Source organism: Eublepharis macularius, chromosome 7, assembly GCF_028583425.1.
Source record: "Eublepharis macularius isolate TG4126 chromosome 7, MPM_Emac_v1.0, whole genome shotgun sequence".
Classification (NCBI taxonomy): Eukaryota; Metazoa; Chordata; class Lepidosauria; order Squamata; family Eublepharidae; genus Eublepharis; species Eublepharis macularius.
This window is the reverse complement of record NC_072796.1, coordinates 89,791,113-89,809,856: the sequence shown is the minus strand read 5'-3', so window position 1 is coordinate 89,809,856 and position 18,744 is coordinate 89,791,113. Positions and strand designations below refer to the sequence as shown.

Below are 18,744 nucleotides of genomic sequence, written 5' to 3'. Positions count from 1 at the left end.
CCAGACTAGTACCCAGAAACAGCCTGCTCCAGGACAAACCTAAAGGAACTAACAACAGAACACCACTGGTTGTCACCTATACTTGCCAGCTCAAACCCATCCAACGTATCATCAGTGATCTACAACCCAGCCTCTCTCTCAGAAGCCCTGGGTGGAAGACCTCTCCTTGCCTACAGACAGCCCCCCAACCTGAAACGACTTCTCACTTACAATCATGAATCGGCTAGCAGAGTCACCAGCACAGGTACCAGGCCCTGCAACAGACCCAGATGCCAGCTCTGCCCTTATATCTACCCAGGAAATACAATTACAGGACCCAATGGCATCAACTACACTGTCTCTGGCTCTTACAACTGCTCATCCTCCAATGTGATATATGCCCTCATGTGCCAACAATGTCCATCTGCTCTGTACATTGGACAAACCAGCCAACCTCTGCGCAAAAGAATAAATGGACACAACTCTGACATTAAAAATGGCAACATCCAGAAACCAGTGGGAGAACACTTCAATTTACCAGGATATTTCATCAAGGACTTAAAGGTCACTGTAGTTCAACAGAAACCTTTCAAAAACAAAATCCAACGGGAAGCTGCTGAATTGGAATTCATATGTACATTTGACTCAGTCAGGCTGGGATTGAATAGAGACTATGGATGGTTATCTCATTATCAGAAGTAACTGACTTCCTTAACAGAAGCAAACTGATCTCCATATCAGAAGCTACTGTTTGCATCTACTCCTCCCTCCCCTTTCCACCTATACATCTGACCAGTTTCTTCTTGCCCTCTATGCATCTGACGAAGAGAACTGTGATTCTCGAAAGCTTATGCTACAATAAAGTTGGTTAGTCTTAAAGGTGCTACTGGACTCTACCCTACCAAATTACTAGAGAAATTTTTCAGCCTTATGTTCTTCAAGCTTTAAAGGACAATTTATCCAAACAATTGAATGGTCATCCACAGATGATAAGTAATTATGAGTTTTGCTTCTCTTAACAAGCAGGTCATTCATGCCCAAGGGAGTTATTCACAGTAACTGGCCTGGGGTTACCTTTTTGTAAAACACAACTTATTACCTTTTTGTACAACAGAAGTAGCAATGAGCATGTGATAAACCAGATTAATGTATCAGCCTTCAGTCTTCTGGAAGAGTGAAGTATGAAAGACAAGGAAGCAAGCAGATGTTTGCAAGTCCAAACTGACAGCAGACTTCCCATGACCCTCCCACTCAATACACTGATAGTTTGGCTCTGCAAGCTGATCAACAACTGAAGTGGAGTTAAATCACTTCGATTGAAGACAGTATTGGGGGGAGGGAGGGGGGATTGTTATTTAGTGTGAGGCAGTATACTCAGTTTCAAAAACATTTCAGTAAGCAGTGTAATAGGGTAAAATGCAAATTTGCAAAGAGATTTCAGCCATCAGAAATCCCATACATCGCTGAAAAAATGCTGAAACAGAGCATAAGCAATTCTAAGTCTGACATATTAAACAACATAGAAACTGCCCAGTAGGATCATTCTTCCAGCAATAGATAATACATAGTAGTAAACTCTATAATCCGTATCCTGTTACTGATGCAGAGGAGTGCCAGATGGGGTGTGGCCTAATACCAGGCCCTGGGGAGAAGTGGGGGAGGGGATGTTATCACGGCAAGCCCCCGTTTCATAAGTCTGACAGCTTTATTTAGAAGAAAGTGCCTACCATATCTTTAACATTTAACGCTAAGTAGTAGTAATATCTATATTGGCCATTTCTCCAAGCAATATTGAAATGGGTGGGGTGGGACAGATCAGGGCCACAGAATTTATTTACTGCATTTATATCTCACCTTTCTCCCCAACGGGGACCCAAGATGGCTTCCTAATTCTTCTTTCTTCCATCTTATTCCCACAACAACCCTGTGAAGGAGGTCAGACTGCGAGAGTGTGACTGGCCCAAGGTCACACTTGAGCTTCCATGGCAGAGTGGGGATTTGAACCTGGATAGCGCAGATCCTACTCTGATCCCCTGGTTACTAAACCAAGCTGGCTCATACAAGGTTAACTCTTCCTTCCAAACCTCTCTCCAACTTGAAGTACCCTTCTGTACTGCTTTAAACTCCAAGGACTTAAGGCAGCATCAGGGATATTTCCAGTCAGGGAAATGGCACAGGGGAAAAGGGTTCACTTCTCACCTTCAGCCAGCAATGCTGACCTGACCCACGTCTCCCAGAGGCTTCTTTTTGCTGCTCAATTACACATCTAGGGATCAGAATACAGACTGCAGACCAAACCTCAACACAGTTTCATCACTTGGTTTTAATGAAGTTAAAGTTATGGTCCAAAGCATATTTAAGTGGAATTGGACTGGACATGTGTACTCCCCATTTTCAATGGAATTGGTCTGACCCTTGCAGTCTCAATTAAGAGCCATGGGGTTACACTGGATCCTGTGCTAGTGCTAGAAAAGAAAGCTAAGGAAAACTGAAAAAATGTTTTCTAAAAAGCTCAGGCTACCCTGGAAGACGGCCTCCCACCTACGACCAATCTGGCCAACTTAGGGTTGCCAGGCTTCCTCAACCTCCTGGCAAAGGAATAAGGGCCTAGCACTTACCTCGGGAGAGAGGAGGGTGTGCACGCGCCCCCACAAGCACGATGACGTCACTTCGGGAGTGACGTCATCGCACGGCCCCTGGGAGCGCGCCCATGCTCTGCAGGGGCTCAAAATGGGCCTGATCCACAGCAAAACGGGCCAGTTTTGCCATGGATCGGGCCCATTCTGAGCCCCTGTAGAGCGCAGGAGCGCTCCTGCGCTCTGCAGCGCCTCAAAATGGGCCTGATCTGCAGCAAAACGGGTCCAAAACGAGCCCGATTTTGACCAAAATGGGTCCGTTTTGAAGCACTGCGGAGCGCAAGAGCGCTCCCGTGCTCCACAACGGCCCCGATCCGGGCCAAAATGGGCCCAATCCCAGAGGCTGCTGCTCACGGGAGTGCGCAGTGCTGCGGGGGAGCATGCACGGAAGATGCGCCCCCCCAGCTGGTTAGGTAAGTGGGGGCAGGGTGTGTGGAGCGGGGGCGGGGATCCCCTGCCCCCACCGGGGATCTGGTATCCCTAGGCCACCTGGATCCATGCCAAAAACTTGATTACTATAATGTACTGTACATAGGTCTCCCCTCAAGTTAACCTGGAGACTCTGGTTGGTGCAGAATGTTGCAGCTTGAATATTATTGGAAGCTAGGTGGAGCATGAATATTATTCCTACTTTGCAGTCACTCCATTGACTATCAATTGGTTTGAGATCCAGTTTGGTGCAGTGATTAAGAGTGCAGGATTCTAATCTGGAGAACTGGGTTTGATTCCCTACCCCTCCACTTGAAGCCAGCTGGGTGACCTTGGGTCAGTCACAGCTTCTAGGAGCTCTCTCAGCCCCACCCACTTCACAGGGTGATTGTTGTTGTGGTGATAATGATAACATACTTTGTAAACTGCTCTGAGTGGATGTTAAGTCATCCTGAAGGGTGGTATACAAATCGGTTGTTGTTGTTGTTATCCAGCTCAATTCAAGATATTAGCTATCACATACAAAGCTTTTCACAGACTTGAACTAGCATATCTACGGGACCACCTCTCTCTCTCTCTCTCTCTGCATCCCATCATGGCAGCTTCACTAAGCAGGGCCTTCTGCAGGTACTACCTTGCACATGGACAAAATCAACATCTGCCCACACATATGTATTCTCTGTGGTGGCTCCAACCTTATGGTATGGCCTACTATCTGAAGAGGTCAGGCAAGTTCCCACTCTCTCCTGGCCTTCCACAAACTATGCAAAACAGAATTATTCCAGGGAGCTTTTTAATCAGATAAAAAGGTTGTAAGGAAGTGGTCTCAAAGAGATGCATAGGGTTGCCAAGTGTTCAGTTTTGGCCTGGACAGTCTGGTACTTTGGAGGACTGTCCAGGAAAAATGTTCTCCAAACACCAGACACTTGATCCAGACCACGAACCCTCCCTCACCATCAGTTGCCTAGCATGGCCATCCAGCCTCCTATGGTTGCGCAGCAGTGCCACCGGGCTGAGAAACTGGCCTACCATCCCTGGTGGCCTCCTGCATTGGTGTAGAGCTGCCCAAGAGCAGCCAGCCAGGCCAGGCTGCCTCCTGCAGCAGCACCACACCACCAAGGAACAGCCAGTCAGCCCATGTTCCTGACCGGCCTCCTGTGGCAGTGCTGCACCACCAAGGAGTGAGTGACACCAGAAGCATGGAGGTCAGCCTGATGATGTCACTTAATGCGCTGCCCCAGAGCAGCCAACCAGCCCGGGCTCCCAGTCAGCCTCCTGTGCGGCATGGCACCGCCCAGGAGTAGCACCCAGGAGTAGCACCCAGCCAAACTCATAGAAAGGTTAGTCTGTCTGCTTAACTTAGCCAGGATCCCTGAACTAATCTGTAATGGAGCCCAAGAGAGTCTGTGTGGATAAAACAATTATTCTCTGAGTAAAGATCTGTGTGGAAAATTAGTCTTTGTGACTGGGTCTGCATATATACTTTTAAGAATATATAACTATTTTTGAAACTACCAGGCTTATGAACCTATTTTGAAACCAATATGCTTATTTTTTATTTATTTTATTGATTTATGTCATTTATAGTCCGCCTTTCTATAATACCCTTCTGGGAACACAGGGACTCTGCAATATATAGGTCAAATAAACAGGGCAAAAACACCACAGCTGGTGTTACCATTCATATCTCACAAGGTGTCATCTGTTTTAAGGACCCAAATGACATAACTGGGATGCTTAAAATTCATCAGCAAAGCCTAAAGACGGCCGCTACCTACCAAATAAAATGCAAGTTTATTTGCAGCAAAACGGGCTGCAAACAAAAACTTCACAACATTGTGAAGTAGATTATGCTGAGAAGGTATGACCGGCCCAAGGTCACCCAGTGAACTAACATGGCAGAATGGGGATTTGAACCTTGGTCTCCCAGATCCTAGTCTGTCACACTAGCAACTACATTTAAAAAGCATCTCAATACAAATATATATATCTTCTTATTAGTCAGTGGAGGACTAATAAGAATTAATGAGACAATGACTAACAAAACTCTTGAGATTTGGGAAATTCCTAGAGCATTCCTGTGATTCTGGGACATCACTTCTAGGCACGTAACCAACCGGAAGTGACAAAGCAGTGTTATGTGCTGTAGTGTTATCATGCTCCACCCCAGAAAGCTTCTGGTGATTGCTAGCAAACTGCTATTTACGGTGTACAAAATTACAGCTTTTGAAGGGATTAAATGACAGAAGAATTGCACTTAATTAACTAAAGAATCAACTAACACAGTGTAATTTAGAATTAGGGCTTTAAGATTAGACATGTTTCCAGAAAAAAATAGAGTAATGGAAAGTATGTGATACCGATGTCTCTTTTTGTATAGTATACTCAAAGTTCATGTCATACCTGCATAATTACAATTTTAAAAAGACATATAACAGAGAAAAGTTTTAAATTAAAATCGAGAAAGTGATGCAGTTTTGTCAAGTTTTAATCACAGTGAGCAAAGGGGCTGTATGTGTGCTTAAAGGAAATAGACTATAATGGGATACTGATAGAAACAGATAATTGGATATGGAGAACTTTGGGATGAAAAGAATTGGGATCTGTGAACTGGTTACCCTGTAGTCAGAAGAAAAACAGCGGCTTAATATATCTGCCCTTATTTTATAAGTTTTGACTACCTGTTATAATCAGGTAGGCTATCATAAAAGCTGACTAGAATTAAGCTTCCAAAAAGTGTTGGTTTTTTATGTCCTTTAAAAGGCTTTGAAATACTGTTGCATAGGATCTACGTAGTTGTTTCCCGCTAATAGTCTACATGTGGTTGCGGTCTCTTCATCTCTTCTCCCTCCTCCAATAGAACTATGGTACACTCTGAGCTAGAACAATGACAGGGTTGTTCATAGACTCTTCTTACTTGCTGTACAGGTAGGATTACTAATGTCAATATTAGTAGATAGGGTTGCCAGCTCCAGGTTGGGAAATTCCTGGAGATTTGGGGGTGGGGCTTGGGAAGGATAGAGTTGGAGGAGGAGCAGGACCTCATGGTTATAATGCCATAGAGTTCACCTTCCAAAGCAGACATTTTTTCCAGGGGAATTTCTTTCTGTTGCTTGGAGGTTAGCTATAGTTATGAGAGATATCCAGCTACCACTCCGAGGCCAGTAACTCTACTAATAGAGAACATTGATGTTGACAAACTTGACATAAGGCAGCTACATGGGCAATTTGTGGCACTGGAGCACAGTGTTTTCAGGGGCAGAATTCCATATATGGGAGTTCTGCTGTCTGTTCTGAAATGCTGACCAGTCAAGGCTACCAATCTAAAGGTCGAGGAAGGTTTCTATTTTGCCTGGCCTTTTTTCAGAGTTAACCTAAAATAATTTATAAAATAAATTATTTAGAGGCCTAATAAACTTTACATAGTTCTAGTTGAATGTGAAAATAAGAACCTCATAGAACAATTACCAACTATTACTTCAGAATGGGTTGGGTAGAGAGAGTTTGGTTAGGCCCAATTTTTATTTTTTATTTTTTTCAAATTGCATTTTATTTAAGTTTTTCAAATTTTTTATAATACAACGTCTGGAAATTATTAACAGAAAATATTCAACTTCAATTTTAAACAAATTAATAGTTTACTTTTCAGTAACAGCCAACAACTATCAACGTCTAAACTACTATCTAGTCTAGACAAGAACATTAACATTAATTAAAACAAATAAAATGATGCAACAATTATTGAAAACACATCTCTGATTTGCAGTGACCAGGTTATAAATTGCCTAGTGGTGTAAGGGTTAGATAACGCTTTTGTAAATAAAACTGTGTAATATTTAAAGATAGGCCAAGGAATAGTATAAGTCTTGTTTCACCTTGTTGTTAGACCATTGTTCATCTTTGGTTAAATAATCAAGTACTGGTAGCCATTGCTCAAGAAAACAAGACTTATGTTTCGGGTTTTCTCTCTGTGCCAGCTGGTCAGAAATCTTCTGCATGACAAAATGATCCCATATGCGACTTCTCCAGTTATTTATGGATGGGATTGATTTTTGTTTCCAGAAGGAAGCTATTGATAATTTCGCTAGTGCCAGAAGTGAGAATATAATATTAAGGCTAGAAGTAGGAATCCCAGGATTTTCCCAATAGCTTAATAATATTACTTCTGGAGACTTAGGTATCACATAACTTGTTATGACCTCAATTTCCTTAATTATTTTATCCCAAAAAGAACTGATGTATTTACATTCCCACCAGCAATGAAAATATGTGCCCAGCTGACCGCATTGCTTCCAACAGGTAGCTGACTGAGATTGATTGACATGATGGAGCTTGATTGGGGTCATATACCAATGTGAAATCAGTTTTATGGTTTGCATCTTGATGTTTATTATATTTGTACGGAAATTATTTGAGTTCCAAATCATGTTCCATGTATCATTTGAAGGGTCAATTTTGCATTCCTTGAACCAAATATTTTGATAAGACAAAATTTTGCATTTTTGTTTTTCTTCCAATAGAATTGAATTGATTTTAGACAGGATACCCTTTTGTCTTACTGATCTTTCTTTTAAGATTCTTTCAAAGCTTGTTAGTGGCTTGCCTATAGATTCTTTGAGTTTTGGCGACTCAAAGAGATGCTTGATCTGAAGATATTCAAACCATGGGGCTCTTGTCGTGTTGCCTTGTTCTATTTTTGCTTTTTCTTGTAATTGTTTTTTATCAAGGATATCTATTATTCTAGTTTTATTGTTCAGCCTCCACCATCTGTATGAGTGGGTGCTGAGAGCTGGTGGGAACCAGTGCTGTCCTGCAAACGATGAGACTACAGAGAATGGATGGACTAATTTAGATTTCATTCTGTCCCAGATTTTAATATCGCTTAATAAAAAGGGATTGCTTTTTAGTGTAGAGGGGCGTTCTAAATTCGTGTTCCAAATGCATTCACTTAAACGACTTCCTTGCAGGTAACTCTGTTCAATGTCTTTCCAATCTAGTCCAATTAAATCATTTGCTATTACCACCAGATTTTTCAAATGATTAGCCTCATAGTAGGTTTTCAGATCTGGAAGATTTAGTCCACCTCTGCTGGTTTTTCTTTTTAAAGTTTCCAATGATATTCTGGGTTTTTTATTATTCCAAATGAATTTACTAATTTTAAATTGCCATTGATCAAAATTTTTGTCTGGTATTACGATAGGGATTGCCTGGAACATAAATAGAAATTTTGGGGAAATAAATGATTTTATTAGGGTAATTCTCTCGAGCAAGGTTAGGTAATTTCCCCCCCATTCCTCTAATATAGTGTTGATTGACTGATTGATTTCGCTAAAGTTGATGCTCAGGAGATCATTTAAATTTATAGGTATTTTAATTCCTAGGTACTTCCAATGTTTTTTAACCCATTTGTATTGATAGTTGCTTTTGATGAGATTGGGCAAGTCTGACTGTAAATATATTGGGAAAATTTCACTCTTGTTGCTATTGATGGTTAGGCCTGAGGCTTTTGAGAATTCTTTCATAATTGTCTCTAATTCAGACATTGAAAACACAGGGTCTGAAAGGTAAAGTGCCATATCATCGGCAAACAGAGAAAGTTTGTACTCTTTGTTATTAATATTAATGCCTTTTATGTTGGGAGATGATCTAATATGGTTTGCAAATGGTTCAATAGCCAGAGCAAAAAGAAGTGGGGATAGCGGACATCCCTGTCTAGTGCCTCGAAGTAGATTAATTTTCCCCGACTTATGACCATTAATTTTGATGGAGGTAGTGGGGCTAGCATATAATGACTGAATTGCTCTGAGAAAGTTATCTCCAAAATTCATTTTCCGTAATAGTTCCATAAGGTAAGGGATTTCCATGCGATCAAAAGCTTTTTCCACATCTAACACCAAAATAAGAGAGTTAAGTTTATTTTGCTTCCCAAAATTAATGATATTCAGTGTTTTTCTTATGTTATCTGTTAGTTGGCGGTTTGGTATAAAGCCAGATTGGTCTTCCTTAATATAGTTAGAAATTATTTTGTTTAATCTGGCTGTTAGGATGGCTGTAAATATTTTCATATCCTGATTCAATAGAGCTATAGGGCGATATGAAGCAGGATTAGTAGCATCCTTTCCTGGTTTTAAGAGAACCACCATTTGTGATTCAGTCCAGGAGGGAGGCATTACACCAAATTCTAATATTGCATTACAAACACTAGTAAGATGAGGGGCCAACTGTTGTGAAAATTTTTTATAATATTCAGCAGGAAATCCATCGTTACCAGGGGACTTATTATTTTTCAAATTTTTAATCACCTCTTGAGTTTCTGTAATTGAGATTTGCTGATCAACCATTTGTTTATGAGCTGTTGTAATCTTATTAAGCAGCCCTGCTTTTCCCAAGTAGTTATTGACAGTTTCTAAATTTGGAGTGTCTGACTTATATAGATTTTTACAAAAATTTTGGAAGACTGCAAGAATAAATTCTGATTTTACTTGAATTTGACCATCCTCATCTCTTATTTGATTTATTAGTCTTGTGGCTCTTTTTCCCCCCACTTTCCAAGAGAGTAATTTCAGTTTTTTGGGATTATTTTGCCAATATTTTTGTTTTAGAAAGATTAGATTTTTCTGAATAGTTGTGGTTTCTAGGGCTTCCAATTTTTTCCTTTCATTTAAAAGTTTTTTATAGATGTTCTTATTACATGTTTTTTTATGGGCCTTTTCCAAGTAAGATATTTTCTCCATTAAGTCCAATTTAGTTTTTTCTTTCTTTTTCTTGTAGGCTGAAGCAATTGCAATACACTTGCCCCGAACCACAGCCTTCATTGCATCCCAGATTATTTCAATTGGAACACCACAATTTAAGTTTTGTTTAAAGTAGTTTTGTATTTCTTCTAATATGTCTTTTTGAGCTGCAGCATCAAATAAAAGAAATTTGTTAAGACTCCAATTTGGTGTTTTGGTTTTTTGTTCTGAGGGCTTTAATGCGCATTCTACCCATGAGTGGTCAGACCACCTCATTGGGCCTATCTTTGAATTTGAGATATATTGTAGTAGATTTGGAGATGCCAGCAGGTAATCAATCCTAGTATATGTTTCAAATCTGGGGGAGAAATAAGTATAGTCCCTTTCAGTAGGATGTTGATTTCTCCACACATCAACTAGATCTAATTGTTTTAGGATATTAGCAAGATGACTATTTTTAGATGAATTTAGCCCAAGTGAAGTAGATTTGGATTTTCTTTTTTTGTTTTGTTTTGAATGGTCTAGTTTAGGGTCAGCTATTAAGTTTAGGTCCCCCCTAATAAAATGTCCCCCTCCTGAAACACTTTAAGTTTGAAAAAGGTCTCTTTTAAAAATGAAATCTGATTAGAATTGGGAGCATATATTGACGCAAGTGTCAGTTTCTTTGTGTCGAAATTACCCTTAAGGAATAGGTATCTACCTTTCTGGTCCTTTTCTACTACTATATCTTCAGATCTAACATTCTTCGAAATAAGAATTGCCACCCCTCTGGATTTGGAGTTACCATGAGCTAGGTATTGGTGGTTCCACCAGCTAGATTTGAATACCTGTTTCACCTTTGCTGAAAGATGTGTTTCTTGGAGTAACAAAAAATCTGGACGCTGTTTCAGCAGTGTAGCCTGGACCCTTTTGCATTTAATAACATTATTCAGACCCCGACAGTTTAGAGAAAGAACTTTAAACTCCATTTCCTGTGAAATAAAAAGAAGTCAATAAAACAGGGTTTATATGACTGCAAGGTGCAAACAATCTTTTGAATTTCAAGGTTTTACCCCAACTATAACAAGAACCGGTCAACTATTATGTATTAATTGCAATTTGCAAGAATATAAAATGAGGAGAAAACCTCAATGGAGAGTAGCTGGGAGATGTGAAGAGATTTGAGAAGAGAAAATTCTTAGAGAGAAGGAAGAGAAAAGAAATAGAAAGAAGAGAGATTTTTAAAAAAAAAAAAGAAAGAAAAAGAAAAAAGAAAGGGAAAAAAGAACAAGGTATAAGAACCCTAACCTCCTTAGTACTTTCAAGGAGGAAACCACCGGAAACCTTCCCTAGTAGGAAAGGGATTGCTAACAATATATCCAGCATCATGTGCACTGAAACTGGGTTTTGGTCTTTCAACCCAGTATCCGGGGTTTAAACTAAATTAGAGAGCCAACTAGGCCTCACTTCCGTCCACCCCCTCCCACCTTACCCGGCTGCATTTTAAGCTAAATCAGACACCATACAGCGAAACAGGAGAGAAAGTAAGTAATTTTTTGAGTGAAATTTAAGAAACGTTGATTGTTTATAAGGAAACTTCTCGCTTCTTTTTCTTTTGTGGGAAAAAGTAGTATTCCGGCAGAAAAAAGAAAGTCTTGCCACCTTCTGCAACTCTTCTTTGGTTTGTTCATGGTGACTCCTTTTGTGGACCTCTATCATCTTTTTTTACTGGTATTTTGCTCCAGTTGTTCAGTGAAGCTCTTGCATTGTAAACAGCAGTTTTGCTTGGAGAGGTGGTTTGCCAGTCTAGTTGTAGATCTTTAAGTAGTTTGGTGCCAGTTTCCATATCCTGAGCTTGGTATGTCTTCCCTTGCCAATGTACCAGAATTCTTGTTGATGAAGCCCAGCGGTATCTCATTTCAGCCTCATTCAGTTTGTTAATGATCGGCTTTAATTCCCTCCTTTTCGCTAGTGTTTCTGCAGAGAGATCTTGAAATATATATTTTTTTTTTATTTTGATAGGAGAAATATCCTCTCACTCTAGCTTCCTTCATGATCTTTTCTTTTGATCTGTAGTCAGGGAGGTTTATTATTATATCTCTTTGCTGTTGTCTTGATCTTGTATTGATTAGTGACCCCACTCTGTAGGCATGAGATATTAGGGGGGTTATACCATCCTCCAGTCTTAGTTCTTTTCTAAGCCATTCTGCTATAAATATAGAGAGATCTGTATTGCGTTCTTCATGTTCATCAAAACCTCTGATTTTTATATTATTAGATCTTAGCTTATTATCAGAATCTAAGATTTTTTCATGAAGCTGTTCATTTATTGCATGTAGATCATGGATTTCTTTTTGGTTGTCTATAGCTAGTTGCTTAGCATTTTCGGCAGTCTGTGCAGCCCGATCAATTGACTCTTTAAGTTCACAAGTCTGGTTTTTAATTGCATTTTCAAGCCTTGTAACTATTTTATTTTCAAGCCGTTCCAGGGCAGTAGTTATTTCTCCCTCTAGAGCCTGAGCTTCATCAGGGTCTTTTGCTGGCTTGGCAGCCTCCATTTTAGCTGGCCCTTGTCGATTTCCTACCGGGGCTTGTTTAGCTTCTATCTGCTCTAAAAAGGATTTTAGGGAAGGGCCGCTTTGATCTGTGGGCTTGTTTTTTCCTCCTCCTGATTTTCCCATAATTTTTAGAAGCTTACCGCTGTATAGGCGCTTGCAAAAAGCCGCGGTAGGCAGTTAGGGTGCAGAGCGAGGTTTTAGACGTCTGCCATCTTCGCACGACGCCCCCTGGATCCCCCAATTTTTATTTTTAATCAATGGGATATGCAGGCTGTGCCTGACAACCAGCAGAAGCTGAGAGGGCAAGGGAGATGTGTTTGTGTGAGTTTCTGGCAATTCCTAATGTGAAAGTGACATCACATTGCTTTTTGTCTTTGGTTTTCCCTAGAAGTGACACCATATGACACTGGCATTAAAAAAAAAAAATTCCCCGTCACTGTTCTGAACACTGACCCTATTAATCAAGCTTCTTGTGAAAAACGTATCTCTGATTCAAAGCTGAACTTGCAGTTTAGGCCTATGCATGTTTACTTGGAAATAAATCTGAATTCAGTAGAACTTGTTCCCAAGAAAATGTTGCTGCCTTAATTTTCCAAATACTAAAAATAACTGATTGGCAGTAGATTCATAAAAGACACTCGAAAGTACTCCGCACAACACTACTATGTATTTTGAAAAATGAAATCCTGCCTTCAAGTCACAGTTCGCTTATGGCAACCCCTGGTAAGGTTTTCATGGCAAGAGACGAACAGAGGTAGTTTGCCATTGCCTGCCTCTGCAACCCTGGTCTTAGTTGGTGGTCTCCCATCCAATTGCTAACCAATGCCGACCCTTTTTAGCTTCTGAGATGCGATGAGATAAGGCTGTCCTGGGCTATAAAGGTCAGGGTGCTTATTTTAGTGCATCTTAGTTTGTAATATTATGCCTGTACACCTATTTGAACTGGCTATTTTTTTAATAATTAAAAAAAATTATTTAAAGAAAAGAAAATAGAGTACAGTAAGAAAATAGAGTAAAGTGCATAGTATAAAAGTTATGCAGATTCTAAATTAGACAATAAATTGAAAGTTTGAAAGTTATACAATCATATACAACCAATAAGTATATAAACAGTACAGATATAAAAGTCTTGGGAATAAAACAAGCAGTACATTTAAGTTTCTTTAAGATAATAAACTAATTACCTATTTGGCTTCCCTGAACCTAGATAGATAACATTTCTCCTTCTCTCTTCTTCCTCCCCTCCTTCTAAGCTACTCTATCAATTAGTTTATCCTAAATAATCAAAGAAATCCTTCCATTTTTTCTAGAAGTCGGTTATCGACCAATTTTGTAAGTAAGTAGTCAGTTTGGCCATTGAAGCATATTCATGTGTCAGGGCTTGCCGTGGATGCCACTGGGTGGGGTGGGGCACCGGCGTGCCTGGCTCCGACTGCAGGGGGTGTCAGGAATACTGCAGGACCCTGCTCTGTGGAAGGAGGAGCGGTATACCTCACCCTGGCTCCCTCTCAGTCCACTCGCTGGCCTGCTCAACCTGACCCCATCACCACTTTTACTCTCCTCCATCTCCTCCTTCATCAACTTTCCTTCTTGCACTTCTCTCCACTCCTACACAACCCACCACACCCTGTGGGTGGACTTTCCTTATATCCTGCCCCTCATCCCAGGCTCCACCTGCCAGGCCACACCCCTCTTTTGCCTTCCAGCATTGGCCTGGGCTGCCTCAAGCAGTTACACCTGGAGTAGCTAGTTTGGCTGTATTGGACAGCTACAGCTGTGCTTTCTTGGCTAGCTGCCAAGCTTCCTTCGTTCTGAGTTTCCAGCAGCCTCAGCTGGTCTCTATTACTCCCTTCCTCCCTGTTTGCAGCTTGGGGCATGGCCCTTTACTGCTTCTGCTGTCCTGTCAGTAAGGTAGCAGTCTGGCTGCCTGAGGGCTGGCAGCCCCTATTTCTTGTACTTTCTCCCTCTGCCCTGGCCCCCTCCTGGCTGTCCTCCTGTTAGGACCCTTCGTCTCCTACTGGAGGGTGGGGCTGGCTGGCTTCCGCCTGTTCCTTCCGATCCTCTGGGGCTTGGGAGCTGCTCCACCTTCCTATGGCTGGGTTGTTTCTTTCTCCCCTAGGGCTTGGGCAGGGGCTTCCAGTACCTCTACCCCCTTGTTGGCACTCTGGACAGGTGTGGGTGCCTGTTGCCCTTTGGGGTGGGGTTGAGCGGTGTGCCCCTGGCTGGTCTCTCCCTCTGGCTCCCTTTCCCATTCCCTTTCTGCTGGCTGGAGCTGCACCCCCTCCCAGGGGATTCCTGCGCCTGCCATTGGCATCCCATCAGCTTTCAGGTAGGGGGGCTGGGGCAAGTCCAGGATGCTTGGGGTGCTCAACCCCGGACATCATGAACCTTATCTCTCCACTCTGGGAGACCAGGACAAGCATTGTTCTTCCATTTTCCTGCAAATAATACTCTTGCTGCTGTCACCATATAATGGAAGAGATCTCCTTGTTCTTTTCTCAGATTAGTTGGTAAAATATTTAAGAGCATACTTTTTGGATTTAATTCAAATCTGAGTTTGAGGATCTTTTGCATCTCTTCATGTATTTTTATCCAGTATTTCGTGATTCCTTACAAGTCCATCACATAAGGTAAAATCAAAATGTTGCATCCATATTCTGACACTTCCAGCAATGTCCACTGTAACCCTTACTAATCCTTGCAATATCCTTGGGAGTAATGTGCCATCTAAAAACATTTTATACCAATTTTCTCTCAGTTTGTAAATTTTCTGCCTTTAGTCCATAAGTTTTCCCATAAGTCCATCGAAATAGTTTCCCCCAAATTTTGCATCTATTTTATCATACAAGTTTTGCTTGTTCTGTGTCTGTATGGTGTTGTAGTAATATTTTGTAAATCTTCTCCAGTAGATCGACAAGTCTCCAGATATTAATAACTCATCTTGAGAATTTGATCCTTTAATCTTGATACTATTTGGTGATAAGTCAGCCAAGGAATGTTTTTGCCATGGGCCTGGATTTCTTGCCAGGTTTTTATGTTTCCTTTTTTGTTCATAACTGCTACCTCATAGTAGGCGTTAATTGGTGACATCAATGGGGAAATTGGTGGGCTCAGTCTATTTCTGCATTGAAACCATATTTTAAGCAGACCGTACCTTACAATGTGAGTTCCATCTTGTTTAAGAATAGGTTTCCATTAGCATCTGCTGTTTAATATGTCTGTTGCTTGAATTCATAATCCAATCTGTTATCCAAACCAACGCCACTGCTTGATAATATAATTTGATATTCAGTACAGCCAGTCCTCCTGGATTGAACTGGCTATTTTGAAGAAGTGAGTTGAGATATTTTAACACGTAATCTATCAAGGGTAATGACAGAAATGTCATGTATGTGGCAGGTGGTGTTGTGCAACTCTTATCCAGAGTCAGTAGACTTCTATATTTTTGTGATTGCTGAATTCTCCAGACAGTGTTCTACAAGCCTGAAGTGCACTTTGTGATTCCTCTTGGGTGGTCAGACCTGAGGCTAGCAAACAGAAAGGCCTTCACAGTTATGGAGCACGTGCCCTTGGATGTCGCTAGTACATTAAAATTCTAAACCAGATATAACAATAACATGTAGAATAGCATTGCTGTGCTTTTATTTGAAAACATTTTTATTTGAGCAGAATTTTACTCAAAAAGGAACCTTTTATGGTGTCAGGATAAAAATGGGGTAGGACTGCCAAGGCTTTACAAATTCGTTATGGTGATAAATCTAATCTGTGGACCACCAGCCCTCTGGTGACCAGGTCATGTATCTGTGCCTGGCAGTGAGAGTTGCTGCATGTCTCACGTGTAGCATTGTTACATCTGTAGTTACTGAAATCTTTACTTCCTTACAACATGATCAATGCAATGCCCTGGTGCTGAATATGCTAGTACGTGAATTTCCATCGTGACCTATGGGGGGAAAATGGTATTAAAATGTGCAAAGGTCTCGATATCCATCTTTAGTGGCTAAAGCAAGTAATCTCAAAGGATTTGGGTAAAACGTAAAGTAATTCTGTGATGGGTTTTTGTGTAGTAGTCACATGACAGGATTCACCACATCCCTTTAAAAGTGCTTCTGTTGTTTTAGGTTTTCGTTGCTGCTCCTTAACCTTGAAGAATACTACTTTGAACAGCATACTGCTAATCATGTTCTGAAGAAAAATGGCAAAGATAGAAGGTATACCAGGACATCCTTAAAAGTGAGATTACTCTGAACTTAGATATGATATTGCCTCTATTTAAAATCCTACAATGATCTTTTTGTTTCCCTGAAATCTAAGGAAAGTCAGGGGATCATTGAAAATCTGCTCAAAATCTATGATATTTGAACCTGATGAAGTAAGCCAGCCCATTATTAAGGTAAGTAATTTAGTGACAAATACCATAATACAATAGCCTTTTTGTTTTTTGGGGGGGGGAAGAAAACATTTTTTATTTCTGTAATTTCATACAGATTCCTTTGAGAGACTGTATTAAAATAGAAGCACCCGAAGACAGTGAAAGAAACCCCTTTACAGGGTATGTGATCTTGACAACGACTAAGTGCTTTGCCTTTATTTTTATTAGTGCAATAATTTATTTTCAAATTTTCCTTTTAGGGGAACCCCTGGAACAATTTCTATTATATCAAATCAGGTAAGATGCGCACAAGCCAGCCTCTTGGTTTGCAAATAATGAAAAGGCCTTATGCATGGGCCCAGTGTCTTAGATCGTACCAGCTTTTCCACTGGTACAAGAGGGAGAAAAGGTGATCTTGCCCAGTTCCTCCTCTCACTGCAGGTCTTTCTTGCAGAGCTTCTTATACACACAGTTCACACAATTGCCAGCAAAGGCTCCAAATCCCTCCCCCCTCCCAATCTTATTCAACCAAATCTCATTTTTAACTCAAGTCTCTCATTGTAAACTCATTTACAGGAAAGTAATTTTGAATGTTGCATCACTGCCCACCATCTTAATTCAACACTATGGAAAACAGACCAGTGGCAATGTTTGACCTTGTTGCCCTAGAGAAACTAATAATCAGATTTGTTTTGTTGAGGAATTTAACCCTAAAGAAATAACCTCTTGTTAGAGATTTCTTATGGTAGTGTTGAGATGTGTTTGAAAAACATATGCCATAGAATAACAAGTAAACTGGCACATTTAGAATTTGTGAACTAGAAATAGAAGTCTTTTAATAGTATTAAACACAAAGACTGTAAAATAGAAATCTAGTTTGACATGAATTGTGCAATTAGTTTAGCTTTAATAAGAGGGAATAACATTATATGCCATTATCTCTTAACGTGGGACAATGAATGTGCCATTCCTGCTCAGTTATGGTTTTTCCTTCTCATTTGGTTATTTAATTTGCATCATTAGCTTTTGAAAATTATACCGAGTGTGTTCAAGTGGTTTAAAAAAAAAAAAACCTCACAGAAAGAAAGGTTAAAGACAAGGCAACACTAATTCAGGTTCACTCTCTAGCAGAGAGGGAGCAGAGGGCACCATTCCAGCCCTAGCAGCTGTACAGCACAGGAGGATATTGGTGGGGCCCTGCATAATTTTGTGCAGAAATAAATACAGGGCCAGAAAATGCTGTTCTAGTCATTCTCATCTGCTTTAATAAAATACACACACACACACACACAAATACTAGTGTTGTGGAAACATTTATCTTCTCTCCATTTAAAAAAAATGGTTTGTTCGGGTGGGGGTGGGGTGGGGGGGAAGCAGAGCAGCAAGCAAAATAAAAGGTCCGTGAAGAAATGGAATATAAAATTAAGCAAGGGAGAGCTAGTAGGAGTAGTCTAAACAGTGTAAAAGAGAAAAATAGAGAGGAACAGTAGAGACATGTCATATGAAATATTTTTAAAATTGCTTAAAGCAGTAGTGTCTGAACAGTAAACAGAATAATTTATAATATGTTGTGACCAAAATCTGGATAAGGTAAGAATCCAGGCTGATGTCTTGAGTGATCAAGATGGGGCAACCAAAGTTTGGGTTAAATTGGACACGAGAAAGAAATGGGATTCCTGCAGTAGAAGACTTATAAAAAAATTATTTAGTCCCTAATTTATTTATCAATATTTAGAGATTTCTGATATGCAGTACTGAAAATGTCAAATGTTTGTTGATGAATTTGGCCACACAGAACTTATTGCAGGAGATTCGAGAAAGGATAAATTAAACTGAAGAATTAATGGGGAACTGGTACATCTTGATTACCCTTCTAGCCAATGCAGTTGCTATTTCAGGATAGAAATTAACACAATACGATTGTTTTCTTTTCGTAATTGTTCTTGAACATTTAATGCACAATAAACTTTGTTTTACTTTGAAATTGGCAATTTGTTGCTGATACCAATGTGTGTTGCATTATTAATCAGTTCAAAGAAGAGCAATTTACTCTGCTT

The 18,744-nt window shown here is 40.3% G+C and overlaps 1 protein-coding gene across 2 annotated transcripts in view; it reads left to right on the top strand.

The window, feature by feature from the left end:
• NSMAF (neutral sphingomyelinase activation associated factor) overlaps positions 1-18,744 on the top strand; it is a 59,598-nt gene that overhangs the window by 8,769 nt on the left and 32,085 nt on the right. For both annotated transcript variants that reach the window (XM_054985250.1, XM_054985249.1), the window contains exons 2-5: positions 16,437-16,526; positions 16,630-16,708; positions 16,803-16,867; positions 16,948-16,984. In XM_054985250.1, the coding sequence (XP_054841225.1) occupies positions 16,437-16,526; positions 16,630-16,708; positions 16,803-16,867; positions 16,948-16,984 (271 nt within the window). The remainder of the gene's footprint in view (positions 1-16,436; positions 16,527-16,629; positions 16,709-16,802; positions 16,868-16,947; positions 16,985-18,744) is intronic.